Source organism: Talpa europaea (assembly GCF_964194135.1).
Source record: "Talpa europaea genome assembly, chromosome: 16".
NCBI classification, from domain to species: domain Eukaryota; kingdom Metazoa; phylum Chordata; class Mammalia; order Eulipotyphla; family Talpidae; genus Talpa; species Talpa europaea.
This window is the reverse complement of record NC_140084.1, coordinates 5,677,770-5,700,728: the sequence shown is the minus strand read 5'-3', so window position 1 is coordinate 5,700,728 and position 22,959 is coordinate 5,677,770. Positions and strand designations below refer to the sequence as shown.

General features: G+C 57.1%; 1 protein-coding gene across 1 annotated transcript in view; it reads right to left on the bottom strand.

Annotated features, from left to right (window-relative positions):
* Nucleotides 1–11,868: 11,868 nt before the first annotated feature.
* SLC6A2 (solute carrier family 6 member 2) overlaps nt 11,869–22,959 on the bottom strand; it is a gene marked incomplete at its 3' end in the record, with an annotated part of 36,028 nt that continues 24,937 nt past the window's right edge. Inside the window, exons 6-15 of the mRNA XM_084257691.1 lie at nt 21,156–21,290; nt 19,589–19,692; nt 18,432–18,556; nt 16,923–17,035; nt 15,618–15,746; nt 15,090–15,189; nt 14,465–14,565; nt 13,944–14,111; nt 12,262–12,333; nt 11,869–11,892 (exon numbers count right to left, since the gene is read on the bottom strand). Of these exons, the coding sequence (XP_084113817.1) occupies nt 11,869–11,892; nt 12,262–12,333; nt 13,944–14,111; nt 14,465–14,565; nt 15,090–15,189; nt 15,618–15,746; nt 16,923–17,035; nt 18,432–18,556; nt 19,589–19,692; nt 21,156–21,290 (1,071 nt within the window). The remainder of the gene's footprint in view (nt 11,893–12,261; nt 12,334–13,943; nt 14,112–14,464; nt 14,566–15,089; nt 15,190–15,617; nt 15,747–16,922; nt 17,036–18,431; nt 18,557–19,588; nt 19,693–21,155; nt 21,291–22,959) is intronic.

The following is a 22,959-nucleotide window of genomic DNA, read 5'->3' as shown; positions in this document are numbered from 1 at the left end:
TCTGCCTGTTCTCCTCCCCACCCAGTCTCTGGTGAGCCCACTCACCCCCCGCCCACCACCACCGCTGGCCTACACTCTAGGCCTGGTGTGCCAAAATAAAAGGAACAAAGTAAAAAAAACAAAACAAAATAACAACTGTCCTTGAGCTTGGCAGTGGAGGGAAGCGTCACTCACCCACGGACACCAGGGTCCTGTAGGTCTCCAGCATCACATCCCTGTACAGGGTCCTCTGAGCATTGTCCAGGTCCTGCCACTCCTCCCGGGTGAAGTTCACAGCCACGTCCTCGAATGACACCTTTGCCTGTAATGGCACAGGGCGGGGTCACGAGAGCGGGAGGTCTGGTCGTTCATTTCTTTTGAGTGTGTTTTATCTCGTACAGGATACCCCTCACTTTGGACTCTACGTTGTGTGATAAGAGATATAGCAGTAGGAACATCCTACCAGGTTTTGTTAATAAAGATTTATTTATGCATAAAGAACCAGGGTGTAGGCCAGAGATCAGAGGGCGAGAGGATCACCAGAGAGTTGGGGAGCAGAACGGGAGGATCCCCTAAAATTCACTGCTAAGGAGAGAAGTAGGCTGATAGGAGTGGTCTGCTGTGCCCTTGGGGGTTAAGCCCCTGGCCATTCAATTCAGGCTGCAGTGGTCAGCTTGACAGCGCTGAGACTTAACCCCAGCGCCCCTGGTGATGCTCCCTCCCTCAGTTTGAACCCACTGTTCCCAATATACAAGGAGAGCTTCCTTCTCAAAATTGGAAATCTCATTGTTTCAAGAATAAACACTTTAAAAAAAAAAACCTGCTCCCCTAAAGATCTGTCACATGGTTTGAAGAATGAAGTATAAACACAAAACAGGAATGAAGTCTTAGAGAAGGTGTGTCAAGAACATGCTGACTGTGTATTTGTCCAGACCCATAAAACCTAGAACAGCAAGAATAATCACAATGAAAACTATGTGCTCTGATGATAACAATGAGTCACTGTTGCTGTTTGACTGTAGCCCATGCACCATGCTAAGGGGGCAGTGTTAAGGTGGAGGCAGCGGTGTTTGGGGGTGAACAGAGAGTATATTTGAAGTCACTGCACATCCTGTTGAATTGTGATGTGAAACTGAATATGCTATAAAAATTAAGTCCATTAGGAAAGGGCAAATGAGGGGCCTCCTGGTGGCCCAGGGGATAAAGTCAGCGCTGTCAAGCTATCAGCAGCCACAAGGCATGAGGTCAATGCCTGGGCAAGGAGCTACCCACATGGTGCAGCAGACCTCTCATGTCTTCCTGCTGCTCCCCTCAGCAGTGTATTTTAGTGGAAACACCTGTTCTGCTCCCCACTCTGTCTCTGGAGAATCCTCTCACCTGCCCCCCCCACCTCTGGCCTATACCCCAGTTCTTGTATTCATGAATGAAATACATCCTTTTAAATAAAGAAAGAAATGGCCAATGAGGGCTTCCACAGAAGTGTAGCAAATGATTCAAGAACCCAACGGTGTGAGACTTGACGGTAACTCGGGTTACTGGTGAGCCTCACAACAGAGTGATGAGGACTACACTGAGTGGGTCTGCAGCGCAAAGGAGCAGAGGAAACATGCGCCAGAAAACAGAACATTCCACAACCTGCTGCACAACCCGGGTGTGGGGATCAGCTGAGAGAAGCGCAAGGGCAGCAGCTGCAGGGCCTGCATGCGAGTCCATCCCCAGACAGGGCAGTGTGAGTCCTGCGTCTGCGAGGGCCTTCCCAGAGCTACCTGAGACCGCAGGATTTAGCAACTGCACAAAAACCTTGTCAAGCTGGGCGTTAGCACCAGAGACCCGTCACCACCGCGGGATGCTGGGTGCTCATTTCCAGAGGGGTCACGAGACAATGTCCACGCCGTCCTCTGTGAGACCCTACACTCCACAGACTCTGGGGCCTGCCACGGCCCGTGTCCCGGGGGAAGGCAGCGGGCCTTCCTGCAAAGGGTGGTTCACCAGGTCACGGGCGTGTCCATCTCTTCCCAGGGCACCAGGTGAGCAGAGACTTGTGCTCTCACCAGCCCCCGCCCTCCTGCTGATGCCGCCTTCCCCTTGTGTGCCTGTCTGGGCCCGAAGCAGAAGGTCACGTGGCTGCTTCCCCATTTACTCTGGGGCCCCCATGAAGCTCGTCAAGCGCAAGCAGAGCAACTAGACACATAAGGAGGAAACAGCTCACCCGAGGAGTGGCCATGGCAGGTGCCCGCAGAGACGCACGGAGGCTGCGGAGGCCGAGCTGGGCAGAGGCCGGGCGGGTCGGGAAGAGACGGGGCGGCGGGTCCCGCCTGTGCTGCCTGAGCTTGCAGCGCGTCCGCTGAGAAGGCAAAAGCGAGAGTCTGTCCACAGCAGCGTTTCACACTTGGGGAAGGGGCAGGAAGGGACCAGCAAGCCCAGTCACTGGTAGAATTTAGATTTAAATTTACCCTGAAGGTGTGTGGAGAAAAAGGAACTCTTCTGCACTGTTGGTGGGAGTGCAAACTGGTCCAACCACTATGGAGAGCTGTGTGGAGATTTCTGGACCTACTAAACATAGAGCTTCCACATGATCCAGCAATTCCACTCCTAGGTATTTACCCAAAGGACACAGATACATTAATTCTAAAGGGCACCTGCACCCCTATGTTTATAGCAGCACTGTTTACAATAGCTAAGCTTTGGAAACAACCCAAATGCCCAAAAATAGATGACTGGATCAAGAAGATGTGGTCCATATATACCATGGAATATGACTCAGCATTCAAAAAAGATAAACACATGCCATTTGCAGCAACATGGATGGCGTTGGAAGGGATCATGCTCAGCGAAATAAGCCAAAAAGAAAAAGAAAAATACCGGATGGTCCCACTCATAGCAGGAATCTAGAAAACGTAAATAAGGGACCAGGAAAATGAATATAAGAAAGTGAAAATCAAAATCAACAAAAAACTATGAACCAGAGACACTTTTTGGGGGGTGGGGGGCGGGAGGGGAGGGATTGGGGTCAGAATGGGGCGTTTGCAATTGTATGGGGGAATATAAAAATAAAATTTATTATTTAAAATAAATAAATAAATAAATAAATTTACCCTGAAGGACAGAGACGCACATCTGCCCTGCTGCTTTACCCACACGGTGCTCAGCACTGACTCACTTTCCAGGGACCAGGAGCACAGCGTCTCCCCCCGTGATCCTACACAGCAGCTGCAAGTCATGCACACTTGGGGGGTTCCCCTTCATGGTCCCAAAGACTAGCTTCCCGGTGTCCCTCCCCTCGGGGTGTCTAAGCCAACACCGACCTGGGCCCGGCCGTGTGACCAGCTTTGGTCAGAGGGAAATCAGCACCCACAGTGCTGGGTGAGCCTCTGGCAGCACCGTCACCTCCTGAGGACCCCGGGGTGGCCTGTGCGGGGCGCCAGATGAGCCAATCCCCAGAAAACCACTCAAGAGTAAGTGACATCAACTAAAAGTGATCAGCAGCCAAGGCTCCAGATGACAGCCTCTCACGTGTCTTCCAGGCCACGCCAGCCCAAGAGCGGAGCCAGGATGTTGGTGGAAATGGACAGTTGAGCAAACTGCATGTGAAATACCTCGACATTTCCCCAAGAAGCTAAAACCTGAATAACCACGTGGTTCCACATTTCCACTCCTGGTGTACCCCCCAAATGACTGGGAGTAGTTTTCAAATTAAAGCCTGTACAGGGGCCTCCCTGGTTGCGCAAGAGGTTGAGTCACAGCACTATAAAGTGATCACAGCCACTGCTGCAGGAGTTCGACCCCCAGCCAGGGAGCTACCCATATGGCGCAGCAGACCTCTCCTGTCTCCCCGCTGCTCTCTCAGCAGTGGATTTCGTCAGTCTGCCTGCTCTGCTCCCCACTCTGTCTCTGGTGAATCCTCTCACCTCTGGCCTGTACCCCAGCTCTTGTATGCATAAATAAATAAATCTTTAAAAAAGAAAGAACAGAGAATAAATTTAACCGAGAGAAAAATCTGTACAAGGAAAAACTATTAAATACAGTTGAAACAATAAAAAAGAGGAAAACGGAATTTTTCATTTCCAAGAAACTGAAACCACAACCGAAGGAGACGGCAGCCCGCGCAGCCCGCCCTCCCGCAGCGCCCGGGACGCCGGGCCGAGCCCCGCAGCGTTTTCCGCAGACGCGGACGCGCCGGGGAAGGGTCTGGGCAGAGGGGGGGGGGGCGCCAGGTCCCCGGAGCCGGGGCCGGCGGCATCTGCGCCCAGACTTCGGCCCGTCCCCCCGCACGCGGGGCCACCGCAGTTGGGGCGCGGGGGGCCGGGCCGCGAGGGCGGGAGCCGGGCGGGCGGGGGCGGGGGGGAGGCCGCGCCTCGCGGCAGAGGAGACGGTTCCCGCGGCGGGCGCGCCCCCACCCCGCGGACCCCCAAACCCGGCGAGGCCGGCGAGCCCAGGCAGGCTCACCCCTTCCTTTCCAGGACGCCCCGCGGGGACCCCTGTTGGCCTCCGCGGGCCCTCCCGGGGCGCAGGGGGCGGGGGGCGGGGTCCCCTCTGGGGAGACGCCCTGGAGGGATCGGGGCGCAGCCGCTCAGCCCGGGCGCCCGGACGCGGCTTCGCCCTCCTGCCCGCAGACCCGGGGGGGGGGGGGCGGGGAGTGACCCCAGAAATGCTCACACCGCGCTTCCCACATGACACCCCCCGTCCGCAGGGACCGAGACACCCCGACGGCCCAGGGCGGCCCCGGGGGGCCCCGAGACCCGCACCCCGGGCTCGGCAAGGCGCGAGACCCGCACCCCGGAGCAGCCGGGGCAGGGGCGCCCCTCGGGGGGCGGACGGGGACCTGGGGTCACGCTCAGGTAGGAACGAGGGGGCCTCCCTGGTGGCGCGAAGGGTTAGACGCAACCTATGAAGCTGTCCGCAGCCTCTGCAGCACGAGTTCGATCCCCGGCCGGCAAGGGAGCTACCCACATGGCGCAGCAGACCTCCCCTGTCTCCCCGCTGCTCCCCTCACAGTGTATCTCAGTAGATCCACCTGTTCTGCGCCCTACTCTGTCTCTGGTGAGTCCTCTCACCCCCCACACCTCTGGCCTGCCCCCCAGTTCTTCTGTGCATAAATAAATCTTAAAAAAAAGAGAGACAATGAACCCGGAGCCCAATGTTCCCCCAGGCCCCAGAATGCATCCTCAGGAACCCCCACTTTCCATCCCGGCCCTGGGTCTCCCCCCGGACCCCGCGCAGGAGTCGCGGGAATGGACGCGCGCACCGTCCCGCACGTTCAGCTCACCTGTGCTCGGGCCAGCAGGTCCCGATCCTGCGAACGCAGATGGAGCCGCCTTCTGGCTGCTGGGAAGCCGGGTTCACGCTGGCGAGGAGATCACCCCAAGTTCTGGACAGCCAGCGCGGGGGCGAGCGGGCAGCGGAGCCCAGGGCGGGGTGAGTCGAGGGCAACGCGCCGGCGCGGGGCGGGGCCTCCTCGCGGCCACGCCCACCCAGCGCTGGTGGTGCCCACCTGGGGACACAGGTAACCTAGAATTTGAGGAAGACGTTACAAGGGCAAAGCGACTCCACCTGCATTTAAAACCACACCCAGGATTACTGGGCTGTGACCAGAGATAATCCACAAACCAGCCCCTCACCCCAGAGAAGTGGTGTCGGGGTCACCCCCTCCCCGGTGCTCTGCGCACCTGCCCCCCACACCCACCTCCCGGGATCCCCGCTTTCCCAGCCTCGCCTCCGGGGCCGGCGCTGCCCTTCTCTCCAGGTGTCCTCCAGGGCCCTTCCCGCCCCCCTTCCACCCCGGGGCACCCCGCCCGGCTCTGCGGGTGCTTCTTGCCACAAACTTGCTCTTCGCAGAGGAGCCTCGGCAGCTCTTTCCCACTGCTGCTGTCTGTGCCGGAGTCGTCTCGCCTTCCCTTTTCCTGACCAACCCATCCCTTGAAAATGCGCCCTTAGGGACTCCCTGGTGGCCCAGGGGTTGGGTCTCAGGGCACTATCACCCCTAGGACACGAGTTCGATCCCAGGCCAGGGAAGAAACCCAAAAAGAACAGCAGACCTCTGCTGCCTGGACGCTGCTCCCCTCAGCAGAGTATTTCAGCAAGTCCGCCTGTTCTGCTCCCCACTCTGTCTCTGGTGAAGCCTCTTGAAGTCATTTTTTGAGGTGTTGGGGTCAGAGAGCGGGGTCCTTGGGTTCACACTGGGAATAGTTTCACCAGAGCTCCCCTTTCAGCGGCACCAGCAAGTTTCCCAGGCAAGTTACCCCACGACACAGGCTTGTTAGTTACACCCAAAAGAGCATTGTTATGCAAAGAAGGGGGAAAAAAAAGGTGTCTACGTCCTTGCACAGACACCAGGGGGCAGAAGGCGCCCCACCAAAAAGGACAGCTTTGCAAGGCCTACGTGGTCCCAGGCAGGCAGCCCTGGGAGGCGCCGCCTCTGCTGAGGGAGTCAGTACAGAGAAGCGCCAGCAGGCAGACAGGAGGGCTGCGGCCCTGCAGAGGGACAGAGTGGGTGGCGGGGAGCTCCCCCCTAGGCAGAAGGGCCACAGCTCCTCTCTACAGAAGGAAATGTTTGGTGAAAAGAAGCAGCCACATCGTTACAGGGGTGCAGAAGGGCTGCTCTCCCTCGCCAGCACAGACAGTGCCTTGGTATGGTCTTCTCTTCGGGAGGGACGCACGCTGATGCGGTTACAAATGACTCTCAGAGAAGAATTCACAAGTTAGTCTTCCCTCATTGCTTGCAGTTTCCCCCTTATTTGAAGTTTGTCTTCTTGCATTCTGAGGAGTTGAAGAAAGCAAGCTGGCGCCCACCCGCCTCAGCGCCCACCCCTGCCCCCCGCCCCTTTGCAGACCCTGGCCCACCTTCCCCTGTTTTCCCTTTGTGTAAACACCCTGCACTCTGCCGAAGGGCAGGACGGTGTCTTTCACCCGTGAGCCTGCTGCCTCCTCATTTGTCGACACATTAAACCACTTTCCTTTTCCTCAAACTCTGTTTCCTTCTATTGGCTGAGGGAAACTGAGGCCGGCGTTCTGTATCCCTATCTCTCCAAAAGCAGCACCGAAGTGGGATGAATGTTGGGGAAATTCAAAAGTCCACTAGATGCCTGGAGTGAGGGTCCCTGTAAGGCTTCTGCAGATTTGTCAGCCTCGGGACAGGCTGGCAGCTGGGGTTGCCGGATCCCACACACACCCCCCCCTCGCCGGCCTCAGCAGGATGTCCACTCCCCTTCTGCCCCAGCCTCCCAGCCCCGCTCCACACGGCTACTTGATAAATGTCAGGGCACAGGGGAAGGTGAATGAGGCTGCCTTGGAGTTTGGCTCATTCCAACAAACCCTCCTCTGATTCTGGAGTTAAAAGGAATCATCCGAAAGGTCACTGCGGGATGTCTGGGATGTCTTTCCACCTCCGTTCCCTCAGCCTGACCACTCCCCACCCCAGGGTCCCAGCAGAAATGACTGTGCATGTCCCAAAGGGGCGATGTGCTGCTGGGCTCCAGCTGAAAAGAATCCCAGGAGCTCCAGATGTGGGAACTGGGGAGTTTCACAACCTCGTCTCCCACCCCTATAGACACTGAGTCTCCTCTATATCCCCCTCCCCCACCCCGCTCCCGCCCAGGGGCACTAACTGCTCTCTGCTGGCATATTTCCAGTTCCGGGAGCAAACTGATTCCAGCAACAGCATGTCGTCCTGGTGAGTTTTCTTGGACTTCCAAGTTCACGCCTGGGGCCTACCACTGGCTTCCCGACTGGGCTAACGTATTTGAAGACATGGACTGAATTTGTATTGGGCAACACCTCCTTTATACTGTGGCATCGTCTACTTGCTGATGGTATTCAAAATAATCATCTGTGGCCTCCCTGGTGGTGCAAGTGGTTAAGTCTCAGCACTTTGAAGCTGCTGGCAGCACCGCAGCACGAGTTGGACACCCCCCTCCCTCCCGAAAGAGCTGATCCACAAGGTACAGCAGACCTCTCCTGTCTCCCCACTGCTCCCCTCAGCAGTGTATTTCACTGGATCCACCTGTTCTACTCCCCACTCTGTCTCTGGTGAATCCTTACTCCCCACACCTCTGGCCTACACCCCAGTTCTTGCAGATAAGAACTGGCACCTATTTACTATAAATAAAAATTAAAATGTTCTCTTATCTTCTATTCCACTGGTTAAAAATGAGTTATTTGGGTGAAAGGGAGGCCACTATGACCACAAACTCTTCTTTGCTAGCTGGAGGTTGATCAGAGACAAACCCGTTCCTCTTACGCAGTTCATAGTCTTTAGCTTCACGGCAGAAAGAAGTCCACTAGCAGCTACACGGCACAGGAAATACCTTTTATTGTTCTGTACACTTCTTTTTCCATGAAGAGAACAGCTTTTAAAATAAATCCACAGGAGACAGAGACATCGGCCTGACATTGGGACCGTCCGCGACAGAGCAGGCACCGCTGCAGCTGTCCTTATTTACACGGAAGTGGAGAAACGAAGAATGGGGGCAGGCACCCCACCAACCTCACTGCACCAGGGGCCTGGCGACCCTTGCCATTGTAGCAAGAAGGGTTCTGCCGTCCACACAGCTGTGGAGCCTGGGCCGCACGGGGTGGTGGGGTGCGCAGGGCGATGGTTACCCTAGAAATCCTCAGGACCAAAGGGTTGGATCAGAAAGCAAACAAAAACCATGTGTTCCTGGCATCAGCTGAAGAAATATTAGAGAAAGAGGAACTACGGAATGCACAGAAAAACCAAGTTGCCCAGTCCAGAAATCTGACATCTCTCTGCTTGATGCATGATCGGTCGCTGGATGATTCTGGAGAGCCCCACAGTAAAAGGGGTGCTTCTCTCACTGTGCGGGGACACAGACTGCTGTTGCAGAAACGAGAATTTTTTCCCCACTGGATGCGATTTTTGATAATCTGATCTAACCTTTGCCTTTACTGGCAAAGAACTTGGAAGCCCAGAGAGGTGAAGCCACTCTCCTCGGGACACCAGCCAGGCAGCTGTGGACCCAGGGCTGTGCAGTGCTAAACGCTGTGCTGTTCCCAATTCCCCACACTCCCTCTCTGTTCTCCATTCCATGGTTTTCAAAGACATAAATGAACAAATGACATGAGCTCAATGGGCTTCTTTACAAAGAAACGACCTCTTTGGTAAGAATGCTTCTGTCTCGCATTTCCGTTGCAAAATGGATCATATGGCAAGAGACTGGCTCCCTGGCCAGGAACCCCTTGAGCGTTAAGGCAGCTTGGGGCACTTGCCTTCAGCAGGGTAAGTGATCAGAGTGGTCGTGCCCCCTCCCTTCGCCTCGATGGCGTGCAAAGACACACGGCGTGGATTTTAACGCGGTGGTTTCAAACATATCGTGCATTTTGTGCAAAATAATCATTTAAAATCTGGTAAAATATCAAAAGTGTCGCATACAGTACACAGGCGCCCCCTCATCCTGGGTCACCTCTGCTATCAAAAAAAAGAAGGGCCACAAAAACAGAAGTCAAACATGAGAAGGTGAAGCACAGACTCCCTCCCCCGTGAAGTGTGGTGGAAGGTGAGCCCAGCACTCCCTTGAGAAAGTCTAAGGGCTTCCTGGGCACCCCCACCCTGCCAGGGCCCTGGCGCAGGAGCCACCTTCCGCCACAAGAGGGCAGCACCATGGCGCTGTTGGCATTGGGTCAGCGAGCACCGCAGCTCCTTGCGCCCTGGGGACAGGAGAGCCACCTGCAGGCGGGGGGGAGCACTGCAGGCTCTCTGAAGCGGACCACGAGGTCCACAAGACACCAGGGCTTTTTGGTGGCTGGCCTTTCAGCCAAGGGGACGCAACTTTTCAGATCCCACCGTTCCAAAGAGTGATTCTTTTCATCCAAAGAGAGCAGAGAAACACTTTTCTCTCCGGCAACAGCTAGATGGGAAGACATGCCATCCTGTCCCCTCTTCCAGCACATTGTTCTTTTGCTGGGACACACTCCTTTGTCACTTGACTCCTTTGCTTCTGCGGAGTGGCAGCCCTGGGCGGGGTGAATCGTGTTGTGCAGGGCATTTCAAAGTGCTCTGGGCTGAGAATTGGGGGAGCTGACCTGAGGGAGGAAGCGGGAGGAGGGGTCCCTTAGCAGCTGAGATGCCTTGGGCAAGAGTGAATGACATCTGGGCCGTGGTCCTCTGACCCGGGGAACGGCGAGACAGTGGCTAGTCCAGGCATCCGCACTGGGTGGGCAGGAGGTGACCAGGATAAAAGTGCTTTGTAACAGAAAGAAACCAAACCACCAACCGACCCAACCAAAAAAACTGTCACCCCTTGGGAGGGATGGTCCTTCATGGGAAGATTTGAAGTTACGTCAGGGACCAGATTCTGCCCTCTCTCGTCTCCCAGACCCCCATCTTCTTGTCCCACTGCTGGGAGGCTCCCCCCTTTCACAGGGGCCCAAGCCATCTGCCACTTGGTTGGCTTTTTACACAGAAAGAAGCAAAGTCCCCTGATGTCCCCTCTTTTCTCGAAGCAATGACCTACTGTCCCTGAGTCTCAGAGCCCTCCCAGAGGAGACCTCCCCTGCCCGTAGCCGGCTCCCACATAACCACAGACCCTGCAGTCAAGTCACCCTGTTCAGCGACAACCTACTTTTTTGCACAGTGCCCTGGGGATGCAGAGTCCCAGGCTCCCTGTGAGATGAATGGTCTCTCTCTCACTCTTTTTCTGGCCCTGGATTCTGCAACAGGGTTCCCACCTGTTAGAAAAGAACTCACAAGTCTAGGTCTCCCGTGAGGGCAGAAGAGACTCCAAGCAGCAACAGAAGCCTGGGCTGGATGCTACCCATTCCCCAAGCTGGAGATAAACCATTTCTAGGATGAGCTGCAGCTGACCGCTTGGGCCGCCAGAGGGCACCCAGCGATCTCCTGAAACTACCAACCTGTTCTCAGATCAACTTCAGCCACCTGGTTGTTCTATGACAGGTGCCTTCCTGCCCGCCAAGGTGCCATGTCTGGCCCATGAAAAGGGGGCTCTCAGGCCTAGCTCCCTATCATGAGAGATCCCTGGCACATGCGGCTGGGATTCTTAGAGAAAGGCATCCTGTGGGCTCTGCGAGGTCAGCAGAGGATCTCATGGTGAAGACATACCCTTGGCCATGCTGGGCTCCTGTCCAAGCACCCCAGAAAGTCTGGGGGCCAGGGCCCTGCGTGCCTGGCAGACGAGACCAGGCCATCTGTTCTGCAGGACCTGCTCACAGGAGCTCATCTGCATTCTCCCCAAGGACACCCATGCTCTGGACCACCTGACCACCAGAAGCTGGAAGAATGTTCCAGAATACACATAAATCAAAGTCCGGTTGGGCGGAGTGAATGTTAACTACTAAGTTTTCTTCACGTGATCCTCCAGAGTATCGATCCACAGGCTTCATTTCAGGGACAAGTTCTGCAAAGTTCCCTAACTGTCCAGTGCCCAGCGCACAGGCAGGCGGTGGGAGAGGGAAGATCCGGCCCCCACACTCGGCCTCTGCTGGGCTTTCTGCTTGTGTCTTGGTTTTTTTGGTGTCTGAGCAAAGGCAGCATCCGCTCTCAGGCTGGGCGGACCGAGGATATCTTCTGTGGCCCGAAGTACAAGCAAAAGTGGTGGGGTTCCAGCACACGCTGTGGGCGGGCTCCCAGATTGGGTGAGACTCCCCCAAACAAAAGAGGTTCATCAAGTCATTTTCCTGTTCCCTCTTCTCCTCCTGCCTCCCTGGAGCCTCACCCATGCAGGCTCACAGCCCTGGCCAGATGAACAGAAGGTCACTAGAAACCAGACCACAAAATCATTGTAACTGGGGAAAGAGGAAGAGGGCTTGGGAAGGCTGTCTTCCAGGAGAGGAACCCCAAGACAGTGTCCGGGGCAGGAGTGGAGCAGGTGCCTTGACCCTGGACGTTGGCGGCGGGGTTCCTCCTCAGGGTGGGGTTCAGATGGCCAACCAGTGCTGCAGCTGCAGAGAAAAGACAGAACGGCCTTCACGCCAGGGTGGGGGCAGGCGGGGTCTGGGAGCCCAGAGACCCCAGGAACTGCCCAGGGCAGCAAAAATCAAAGAGAAGGCAGAGAACAGGTTCTGCTCCCTCAGCGGCCCTGGAAAACATGCAGGTGCTTCCCTAATCGTCACTGAGGCCTGGAAAGGGCGGAGGGTTTTCAGGGGCATTTGGTGGAAGCCCGTAGAAGGTAGAAGACAGGCCCGTCCTCCATCCCCAACACCACACCCGTGGGTCTCAGCCCGCAGCTGGTCCAGGGTCCTGCGTGTGGTCCAGGGCACCGCCAGCAGAGGCTGGGCATGGCCCCGCAGCCCCGCCTGGAAGGCACTGACCTGGAACTGCCTGACGTCCCTCTGGGCCACCAGGTGATGCTCGTTCTCTGGCGTGATGCCATAGGCCAGTCTCTGTGAGAGGACAGAGAAGGGGCAGCGGCTTCAGCCAGGCCCAGGGACACTCAGCAGACACTCCTGGGTAAGGGGCCCCTGCTGTGGGGCCCTGACATCCACACAGACAGCTCTGGGTCCCTCCAGACACTCCTGCCTGTGTTTGTGGAGCTGCCCGATCAGTGAGTTTTTTGATTTTTTTTTAAGATTTATTTATTTATGCATACAAGAGCTGGGGTGCAGGCCAGAGATGTGGGAGTGAGAGGATTCACCACAGACAGAGTGGAGAACAGAACAGGTAGATTGACCGAAGTACACTGCTGAAGGGAGCAGCGGGGGAGACAGGAGAGGTCTGCTGCACCATGTGGGTAGCTCCCTGACTGGGGATCGAACTTGTGCTGCAGAGGCTGCGGATAGCTTCATAGTGCTGCGTCTTAACCCCTTGCGCCACCAGGGAGGCCCTGGCTGGTGAGTTTTTATTGCTCCAGCTACTGTGGTCAGAACCTGGGCTAGGCCCAGAACCAGAGCTGAAGGCCACCTGCGCTGCCTCTGCCTGGGGAGCGTACAGCTCCTGAGAGGGGCTGGCATGGAAACAAACATATGGGCACTTTTCAAACAGGAGCAGGGTGAGTGCAGCAGAGGGGGAGGCCAGAAGGGGCCAGACACCAACACAGGAGCAGCTGCAGGCCTCGCTGGGATGAGCAAAGGCCTCCCGGGGTCAGGCACAGGCAGGAACTAGAAGGTGTTGGGGATCAGTGGAAACCCTTCTGTTCCCAAGCTGTGAAGAATAAAAAGCTCGAAGCAAGGCCTGGCTCCCAAGACCAGGTTAAGGGTCCCTCACAGCACCCCATTCCCCCGTGAGCCAGACAGGCTCAGGCTTTGGGGCTTCATGGCCAGGACACACATCAGGAAGATCTGGGGGTGGGCATGGCCTCGCCTGGGAGCCTGGGCCTCTTGTGCCCGCCTGGGCCCTCACTAGAACGCCAGCTCCCTGAGGCAGGACCCGTGTCTTGCGCCACGAAGCTCCCCAGAGAGTGTCAGGGAGGTCGTGGAGGGAAGGGCCGAGGAGTGAAATCTGCATCTTGCTAAGTAAGGACATGAGGGAAAGACTATCAGTCTTGACAGTTTTATCCACCAAAGGGGAGACCCAATATAGGCACAAAGGCCGCCATTTCCCCAGTACTGGCCCATCTAGACATGTCCACGCAGGTACGTGAAGGAGGTGAAAGAAGAAGAGGCCGAGACGACAGGGCCCCGGGAGCTCGGACACGGGGGACACGAGGAGCCTGGCAGGGAGCCGTGCCTGTGCCCTGACGAAGGGGGTCTGCGTGACTCGCCCCTGGGGGGCTTGGAGGCCGAGGGCAGCTTCTCACACACACACCAGCATGCGGGGCGGGAGGGGCACATGACACGCGGGCAGGTGACTCCCGTGGGCGTGGCCAGGGAGCCCGCACTGTGGACACACCCCTCCCCCTTTCAAGGGGGCTGCATGTACCTCCAGGACACACATGTGGAAAGCGAGTCTGGGGTAAGTGACCTGGCCGGGGGCGGCCTGTCCCCTCCCAGCCCCGCGGCATGGCTCAGGGCACCCCTCCCGGGCTGTGCCCACCCTCCTGGAGCACCCCGCTCACCTCCCAGAGGGAGCCCCGCGTGCTGAGGAACTTGTAGAGGATGTAGGCGGGCACCAGGGCCATGGAGGAGAGCGCCACTCCCCACCCGACCCAGTTGGCCCAGGGCGGGAAGATGTAGTCATCGTAGGTGAGAGGCTTGAAGTTGATGATGCTCACGATCACCACAAACTGGGGGAGGTGGGGACAGCGAGGCGGGGTGGGGGGGTGGAGGGGTGGGGGGGGGAGAGGCCAGGAGAGGGAGGGGGAAGGGAAGGAGGCAGGACAGGGCAGAGACAGGCAGAAAGGAGGAGCAGAGAGCGGTGGATGGAGGTAGGGGCCGGGCTGGGGGGCAGCCCACAGCCTCGCCCCCGACAGGGACCCCAGGCCGGAGGGCCCATCCCCACCCCAGGGAAGCCCACTGGGGTGTCCACAGGGCCGAGCCTGAGAGTCCAGTCTGCAGGACCAGGGCTCCCCATCCCAAAACCTCCACCCCTAATGCCCAGTCCCCCCCCCCCCCGGAAGCCCCCACCCCGGCTACACACCAGGAGGAAGGCGGGGCTCACAAACTTCCAGCACAGTCTCCAGTACAGACCCGGCTTGAACCCCATCATCTGCTGGATGTCGTGGCTGAACCTGTCCACGCCTGCACGCACACAGGAGGCCCGTCACAGGCCGCCCCCCCTGCCCTGGGCAGCGCCTGGCTGCCCCCCACGGGGGCCAGGCCCCAGGCCATCAGGGCAAGACAGCGACAGCCCCCCAGCACGGAAAGACCTGAGCAGGGAGAGGACAGGGCTGGGGAGAGCATCACCTATTATGAGTCACCCCAGTGCACTTTCGGGAGGGAGGTCAGCCCGGGAGGGCAGGAGATGGGTGAGGACTGGCCTCTCGGGGGGAAGGAGCGGGACCAGGGTTCGCACTGACGTGACTGGCTTGTACGGAAAGAGCTGTTCGTTCGTCTGCAATGCCAGTTGCCCTGGGCATCTTGTGTTCTATTGCCCGGTCTGGCAACCCTCTGCAAGCGCGGGTGGTGGGACTTGGGGGTCAGTAGCCTCCTGCAGGGTCCTCTTTAAGAGGAGACACTGGGGTGCAGGGAGCTGTTCCCCAAAAGCAAATTGCCGACTCTGGAATCAGCGTGTGGTTGTCCGGAGCACGGGGCCCCGCACTTACCATAAAACCAGGAGACCCCGATGGCTTCCATGAGCACAGCGAACAGAATGGAAGTGCCCGCGGCGAAGGTGTCCAGCAGTGTCAGCACGTATATCCCGCCCTGGGGGGGGGACAGAGACCCCGAGGCCATCAAGAAAGGGCTGTCACACCCACCAGCACTTACCTGTCCCCAGTCCCACCGGTTCACCACGCGGCTGGAGCAGGCAAGTGATGGGGGCGTGGTGCCTTCTGAAAAGGCTTTGGGGAGTCACCAGGTGTCAGGTGGTATTTCAGTGTAAAGAGAGACAGTTTCTGAGGGACTTTTGCTGCTCCCCAAATCAATCAGCAGTTAAAAAGTGTTGCCCAGAAATCCTCATGCTCAGAGATGGGGGGAGATAATGGGGTGTCACCCCAAGGGATCAGCCACAAGATTGATGGTGTGGGGCCCCACCATGGCTCCCTCGAGCTCTCCCAGGGTTAGAAATGTCTAACTCAATTGAAATGCAGCCCCACAAGCTCCAGGTGACCCCAAATTCCGTTCCTCCTCACCTTGGTTATGCAGAACAGGGCCAGAAGGAAGGTCCCAAAGGTGACCCCGAAGGTGAAGAGCTTCCGGTGTCGCTTCAGGACCTGGAAGTCATCGGCCAGGCCGGTGATGACCGCCTCCATGCCACCCATCTGGAGGGAACCAGATGGGGCACAGGGATGAGGGCCCCCATACTAGTCTGGCCCTCAGCCCAGGACGCACCTGCACCCTGGCGGCCTCGCTTCTCCAGAAACCAGCACAGCCTTCCCCCCTGCTCCCCACCTTTCTGCCCTGTTCTGAACACAGAACTCAGGAATGATGCGGGAGAGTGAAGCTTAACCCCCGTCCGCCCTAATCAGTGCCTTCTCTCCGTCCTGCGCAGCCTGTGAGGCTACGATGAGCTCAGCTGATTCAATGCCTAAGCCCCGGGATACATGCATGCCAAGAAGAACCTTCTAGAAACAGTTACACAGAAGAGCTTCTGGTGGGGAGAACCTCAGGCAGCAGCTTCAACAAGGATTTTGGCTGCCTTTTTAATGGTTAAGCAAAGTGGCCTCCTCACAGTTGCACCCCCCACTGGCCTGGCCAGAGTATTCTCCATGAGGCCATGCATGACCGCATCTGAGTCACAATCGTGTATTCACTTCAGTGGCACCCTGTGCATGCACGCTCTCCACGTGAGACTCCACAGGGGTGGACATTGTCCACCAGTCAGCGGCCCCTCCCACAAGCCCCGGAGCAGCCCCTGAATCCTTCTCCACACACTGCTCCTGGCAGATCCACCTGCAGAAGAAAGAGGCAGCAAGGAAGCCTGTTGGGCAGTCTGAGATTGGGGCTTCTTGGTAGTAAAAGTGGACGTAGATTGAGAAAGAGGTCAGTGGATCTAATCTTAGCTGCAGGTACAATAAAAGGTTCTAAGAACTAGTGGGGTTCAAGGTGTCGTGTTGGTTGTTGATGAGCTGAGATGGGAAGAGCACTTGGTTAGAGAACCAGAGTTCTATCCATATCCCCTCTGAATTTAGGGGGGTATCCTGCTGGCTTACCGGGTTGCCTCCTAATGCGGATTTTCAGGATGCCATTGGGGTCTCTATGGGCTCTTGGTATTGGCCTAATTCTTGCCTTTTTGAGTGAGATTGCACTACCTTGTTTGCATTTAAATAGGGCTTTCTAGAAATAACTACTAATCAGGAGGCATAATGGGGGAAACTCAGGCTGAGTTGCAGTGTGTGTGTGTGCAGGTACAGGTGAGGCCTGGGCAGGCCAGTCAGGCCTGGAGAGGTGGGTAAGGCCTGGGCGGGGCAGGTGGCATCCTGAGCAGGATCACTCACCGAGCTGTCAATGCCCAGAGCCAGCAGCATGATGAAGAACACCACAGCCCAGAACGTGGACCCCGATAGAGTAGAAATGGCTTCTGGGTAGAGGATGAAGACGAGGCCAGCTCCTATAAAAAATGCGGACAACTCATGCAGGGCTGAGACTGCTGCCCTCCGGGTGGCAGGGTGCCGCGGACAGGACCGCTGATGAAGTTCTCTGCCATTAAGGAAGACTTGGAGTCTAAATGAATTTGCAGTGCGAGGAGGCTGGGGAGCCATCGAGAGCAGCTCTGCCTCGCACTCTCCCAGCCCAAGCTTTTATTAAAGAATGAACAAAGGAACAAGAAAATAGCGCGCAATTGTGTTTTTGCTTATACAGATTAATAAGTTACTGCTGAAAACAAGTTTTCCTGCTTAGTAGGGAACATGCACACAAGCCAGCTCATCCTCGGAGAACAGGAGTCAGTTCTGGGAAGAAGTTCTGTTTGCAGAATGTCTAATGTCCTGGAACTCCATATGTAGAGTAAACAGGTGCTCTCCAAAAACTCCAGCTCCCAAAAGCAGGGGCAGGTTCCGAGGCCCATCAGCCCCCAGCCCAGCCCCATGCTGGTTAGTCACGGGTGGGCAGAGCAAACAAGGGTCTGAAGATGACAGATGGGGCCAGTTCCAGCTTGCATTTCACCAAAGCAGTAGGGAGGAGACCTCAAATGTCCAGGCCAGAGGGCAGCACCTGGCCAGGACAGTCACAGCGCCAGCTGCAAATCCCACCTCTGGACTGAACCTCTGGCCCGAACCTCTGGCCCTCAGAGTCCCTTGGAGGCAGCCCCTCCCCAAGTCTCAGCTTCTTTGTGGCCACAAGGCCACAAGGATAAGGGAAGCAGCAGGGTCGAGAGTGGGACATCGGCCACTGGCTGTGTGGCCTCGGTTGACTTACACAGCCTGGGGCTCAGAATTCTCATCGTTAAAGTGGGTCTTTGAGGGACTCCCTGGTGGCGCAAGGGGTTAAGATGCAGCACTATGAAGCTATCCACAGCTACTGCAGCAGGACTTTGATCCCCGGCCAGGGAGCTACCCACATGGCACGGCAGACCTCTCCTGTCTCCCTGCTGCTCCCCTCAGCAGTGTATTTCAGTAGGTCTGCCTGTTCTGCTCCCCACTCTGTCTCTGGTGAATCCTCTCATCCCCTGCACCTCTGGCCTGCACCCCAGCTCTTGTATGTATAAATAAATAAATCTTAAAAAAAAAAATAAAGTGGGTCTTTGGACGCTTGCCTCAGTGCAGGCAGCACTGAATGGAGGGATGGTGAGCTCTGTGGCACGGGGGCTGGGACAGGTGATGCTCCAGGATCATCCTGCCTAGCCTGACTCAGAGGGAGGGGCCCCAGCCCCCAGCCCAGGGAAAGGCCAGGAAATGGGCCCTTTGAAACCTCAGAGCCCGGCCCTCTCAGTCCCGCGGCCACAGAGGGCGGTGCGGCCAGAACGAGGTAGGCTCGTAGCCCCTCCGCATGCTGGTCTGCCCACCCACCTTCAGTGGCCACGTCCTCGATGTTGACCTTGTGCTCATGGGCCATGTAACCGAGGATGGAGAAGATGGCGAAGCCAGAGACGAAGCTGGTGACGCAGTTGATGGTGCTGGTGAGCAGGGCGTCCCTGGGGGGAAGCGGCGTTAGTGCCAGCCCCCTGCCCTCCTGGGCCGGCTCATGGACCTGGCACTGTCCATGCAATCGCAGCTCCAGATCCATCCCCCCTCCATCTCCCTGCACCTACATGGGCCCCGGGGCTCACAGTCACTGGGCCAGTACCTGCAGGTGCAGGAACTAGATAGCACCTCTGGCTGAGACACTTGGACACCAGAGCCTGGTGTCACCCTCTTGGGGAACTCAGTCACCCATCCCCTTCCTCAACAAGCTCTCTGTGGCTCCCCAGTGCCTCTCCACCTCTCGCCCAGGTGCCTGGGGGTTTGTTAAAACAGCCCAGTCTCCCTTCCAGGCTGCTTCGCTGTGGCGCCCAACAGGTGCTCTGAACAAACCAGTCAACCGGCTGTTCCAGAAGGCACCACCTCTGTGCCTTCCCTCACACTGTTCCTGAGTCATGTTCTCAAGGCCGGTCACCCGTTTCCCGGGTCCCCCGGAGCCTGTCCTGCTGGTTTGCATCCACTGATCCCGGGATCCTAGCGGAGAGCTTGTGACTCTCCACCTCAAGTCGCTGATTGAGTGAAGAATGAGCCCAGTCTGTGCCCAAGGCCGAAGTGGCCCTGAACCCCCAGAGGGGGCAGTCAGTGGTCCCCCACCCCCCAAGCTGGACCAGAGGCTGCCCCCCGCAGACCTCTCAGCCTGTCCTGCAGGCTGTGACCCTGCCAGGGAGAGACGTTCTGTGCCTGCCAGAGCAGCAGACGGACAGTTGGGCAATGCTGTCTGCCCTGAGAGCCTCCCAGGGGCCTCTGCCCCGCTACCCATCTCTGACTCCCCAGCCCCGCCCTGGCATCTGCTCAAGAGGAATCCTGAATGGGTCCCCAAGTCCATGTCAGGGTTCACAGAACACCCCAAAGGGTCACTTCTGCCTCACTTCACAGAGGGAGAAACCCAAGGTGAAAACCAGCGAAGTCCTTGCTGACCACCCCCACCCCTGTCCCCCATCCCAGGGTGGATCCCTAGGATCAAGCGCTTCCCAGAAGCATCTTACCTGTAGCAGTTGTTGTCAAACTTGTTGTAACTGGCAAAGGCAATCAAGACACCAAACCCAGCTCCCAGGGAGAAAAAGATCTGAGTGGCAGCATCAATCCACACCTGAACCGGGCAGACAGGGGCTATCACCCTCCCTCCCTGCAGTGCCGGCCACCTCCCTGCTGCAGGAGGCCCTGGGGCCCAGGGGGTCTGACCAGAGACAGCAGCCATTAACTCCTGCTCCCCAGCAGCTGGTACAAAACAGGGACAGGGTCTCTGGAGCATCCCCCAGCTTGGGATGGCCCTAACAGGGTCACCCAGAGGAACTCACTGATTCCATCTGATGTCCTGATTTCCAAAGAAAGTTCATAAACTAAAGTTTATGGCTAGACTGTGGATGGAGTGAGGGCATGGGGCTGGGGGTCCCTAGGGAGTTAGGGAGGCAACATCTTCAGAAGGGGGTGATTCCTAGGAGCATCCAGCCTGATGACCCTTGCGGGGCAGTAGGGTTGGCTGATTCCATCTCCTGGGGATGGAAGTCCACGGGCAGAAGCCGGGAGATCGGAACACCTGGCCAACAGCTCTGCCTCCTTGTTAGCCCTGGGCCATCTCAGAGACGCCTCCTCAGCTGAATAGTGGGGGCCACCAGACTAACAACAGCTGCTCTGTCACCTCCCCACTGGCGTCATTCTAAGCATCCCTTGCTTCACAGGCTGAGGCTATGACGCAGCCCTGATGGGAAGGCCTGGGGTGTTCAAGCAGTCACGGAGCAAAAGGGGTTTGGCTTCTCCTGCTCCTTCCAAGGCTGATTCCTGTTACTGAGTGACCAAGGAAATAGGGATTTCTCTGAGGTGTGTTGGGGTGTCGGAACTCTGCAGGTGCAGATCAAGCTGTGACCCTCCCAATGTCCTATTGCTCCTGCCCGCAGGATTAGTGTGGGTTTGGAGTATAGGGAAATGTTGGGGTGTGGCCTCTCAGATGGGTGGACCCGAGGGAGGAGGAGAGAAATAGCTCAGCTATGACTTAAAGATGCTCAAGGTGCAGGGCCCCTCCGGGATCTCTGCCCCCAGCCTTGCCCCAGTGCTTTGGGCTCCACTCCACATGCACCCCAGCTGCACTGTCACCTGTCCCTGGGCAGGACAGTGAGCCAGAGGAGGCAGGGATGGAGCTGGGAGGGGGAGACAGCAGGGTCTGGGCCTGATGCTGCTCCTAATGCAGACAGTGTGGGGTGGTGGTGAAGGCCCGGTGGGGGAGAGAGAGGAAACAGGGTGGCTAAGATGGCCTTGGGGACCACGGCCCAGGGCAGGGGTGGGGACCCAGGATAGGGTATGGTGCTCCTTGAAAACAGATGGGTCGGGTCTCTGGAGGCCACTAACTGGAACCACAGAGTCCCAGACCCACAGAGCTGGACTGACAGGGACACAGTCAAGGGCAGGTCAAACTGTCCCAGGTCCAATGGAGACACTGCAGCCAGAGAAGGAAGCAGCTGTCCCTGGATGTGCCAGCGTGTGGCAGAGCCAGGACAGGATTTCCCCTCACCGCCCGCCCCGCCCCCAGTCCCAAGGCCGGTGGCCACTGGCACTGACCGTGGCCTCCTTGAGGCGGTGGAAGTCGATGTGCAGGTAGGCACTGATGCCGTCGGCGGCGCCTGGCAGCGTGATGCCGTGGACCAGGAGCACGAACAGCACGAGGTAGGGCAGCGTGGCCGTGATCCACACCACCTGGAGTGGACACGAGCATGAGGGCCTGGCGCTGCTGCCGCCTGGCGGGGGGCCTGAGGGCGGGTCTCTCCAGGGAGCCAGGCCGCACCCTCCTACACAGCGCGCAGGCCACAAGCTCATGTCCAGGTCAGGCCCAGAGCCAGACTCCAGGACTGAGGGAACAGACACAGGCCACACACAGAGCAACTTGGAACTTCCTGGGGGATGCTGCCCTGGGGACAGAGCCGCCACGGAACCTGAGGGCCCAAGGACAAAGATGAGGTTCTCATAGCACCCAAGTTTCCTCTACGAGTGGCTTCTTCTGAGCACCTCAAGTTGCCTCACATTTATACTCCCCTCTCCCCGCTCCCTGCCTGTCCTCATTCAGGCCCCTCCCCCAAGCTCATTGCCCAAGCGGGGATGTGACCTGGCAGACAGCAGAGTCTCTGGCCATTTCATCTCAGTGGGGACAGATTTGGGACACAGACTAACTGCCTTGTTCAGAAACACATGGGAAGCGATCAGCCCCAGGTGAAAAAGAGGCACTCCCCCCTTGCCAGTGCGGAGGAACCAAGAAGAAAGGTGGAGGAGGCAGGAAATGTAGGGTGGGGCTCCTTCTCTGCTTGGCCGAGAACACTCTGGGAAGTTATAGATCAAAACGTCTAAGTTCCGATCCCATTCTCAGAGTTTCTGATTTAATTGGTCCAGGGTGGGGTATAAACTTCAGCTTGCTTTAAAAGCTCCCCAGGGGTTTAGGGGTGTATAAATTATGCAGACAAGGTTCAAAAGTGCTGCTCTAGGCAGATGCAGTCCCAGGCAGCCTGGCAGAAGGAGATCCATGCCCCAAGCAGAAAATCCACTCAGGACTGCAGTAGCCAGACCCAGAGAAAGCTCAGTGGAAACAGCACAGGACACTGAAGGGCCAGAGCTCCCTCCTCCCAAAGTCCCAGCACAAGGCAGCCCTGGGGGAGTGGGGACATCCCCCCAGAGAAAATGGAAGCCCTAAAACATGACTGAGGGTGAAGTTCTCTGCTAGCCTACAAAGACTTGAGTTCAAGACAATAACTGAGATGTAGAAAATAGTTGTGTTTTTCCATATCTATGTTGAAGGATTGGGATTTAGCCTCCTTGTCTGTTCTTCCCACTAGGCCATGAGCACCTAAAAATCAAGACCCCCATATTTTTCAAGCTTGTAACCCCAGCACATGGCACACAGGTGCTCAAAAAAATGGTTGTTGGATGAATGATTGGGCTGCTGTACACAAGAGGGATTGGATTGTTGGGTGGATGGCTGGCTGGCTGGCTGGCTGGCTGGATGAATGGATGGGTGGATGGATGCATGAATGGATAATTGGATGGTTAGGGATATAGTTGGGTAGATGGTTAAATGGATAGGTGGGTAAATGGTTGAGTGGATGGATGGACGGATGGATGGATGGATGAGTGTGGTTCAGTGACATCAGAGGTTTAGTAGATAACTAAGGTACAGAATGAATGAAGTCATGGGCAAGTGAACTGAAGAGCAATGAGATGCATCAGTGGTTGTTCACGTCTTCTGAATCAGAAGAGAAATCAGGCTCCTCTGTTTGATGTTACCTGGTTGTTCTTCCATCATCCCCTTGCTCTATGGGGGAGTCTTCGCTAATGTGGCCTTTCAGTTTCTGTTTTCATTCAAGAGTGCAAGGATAGG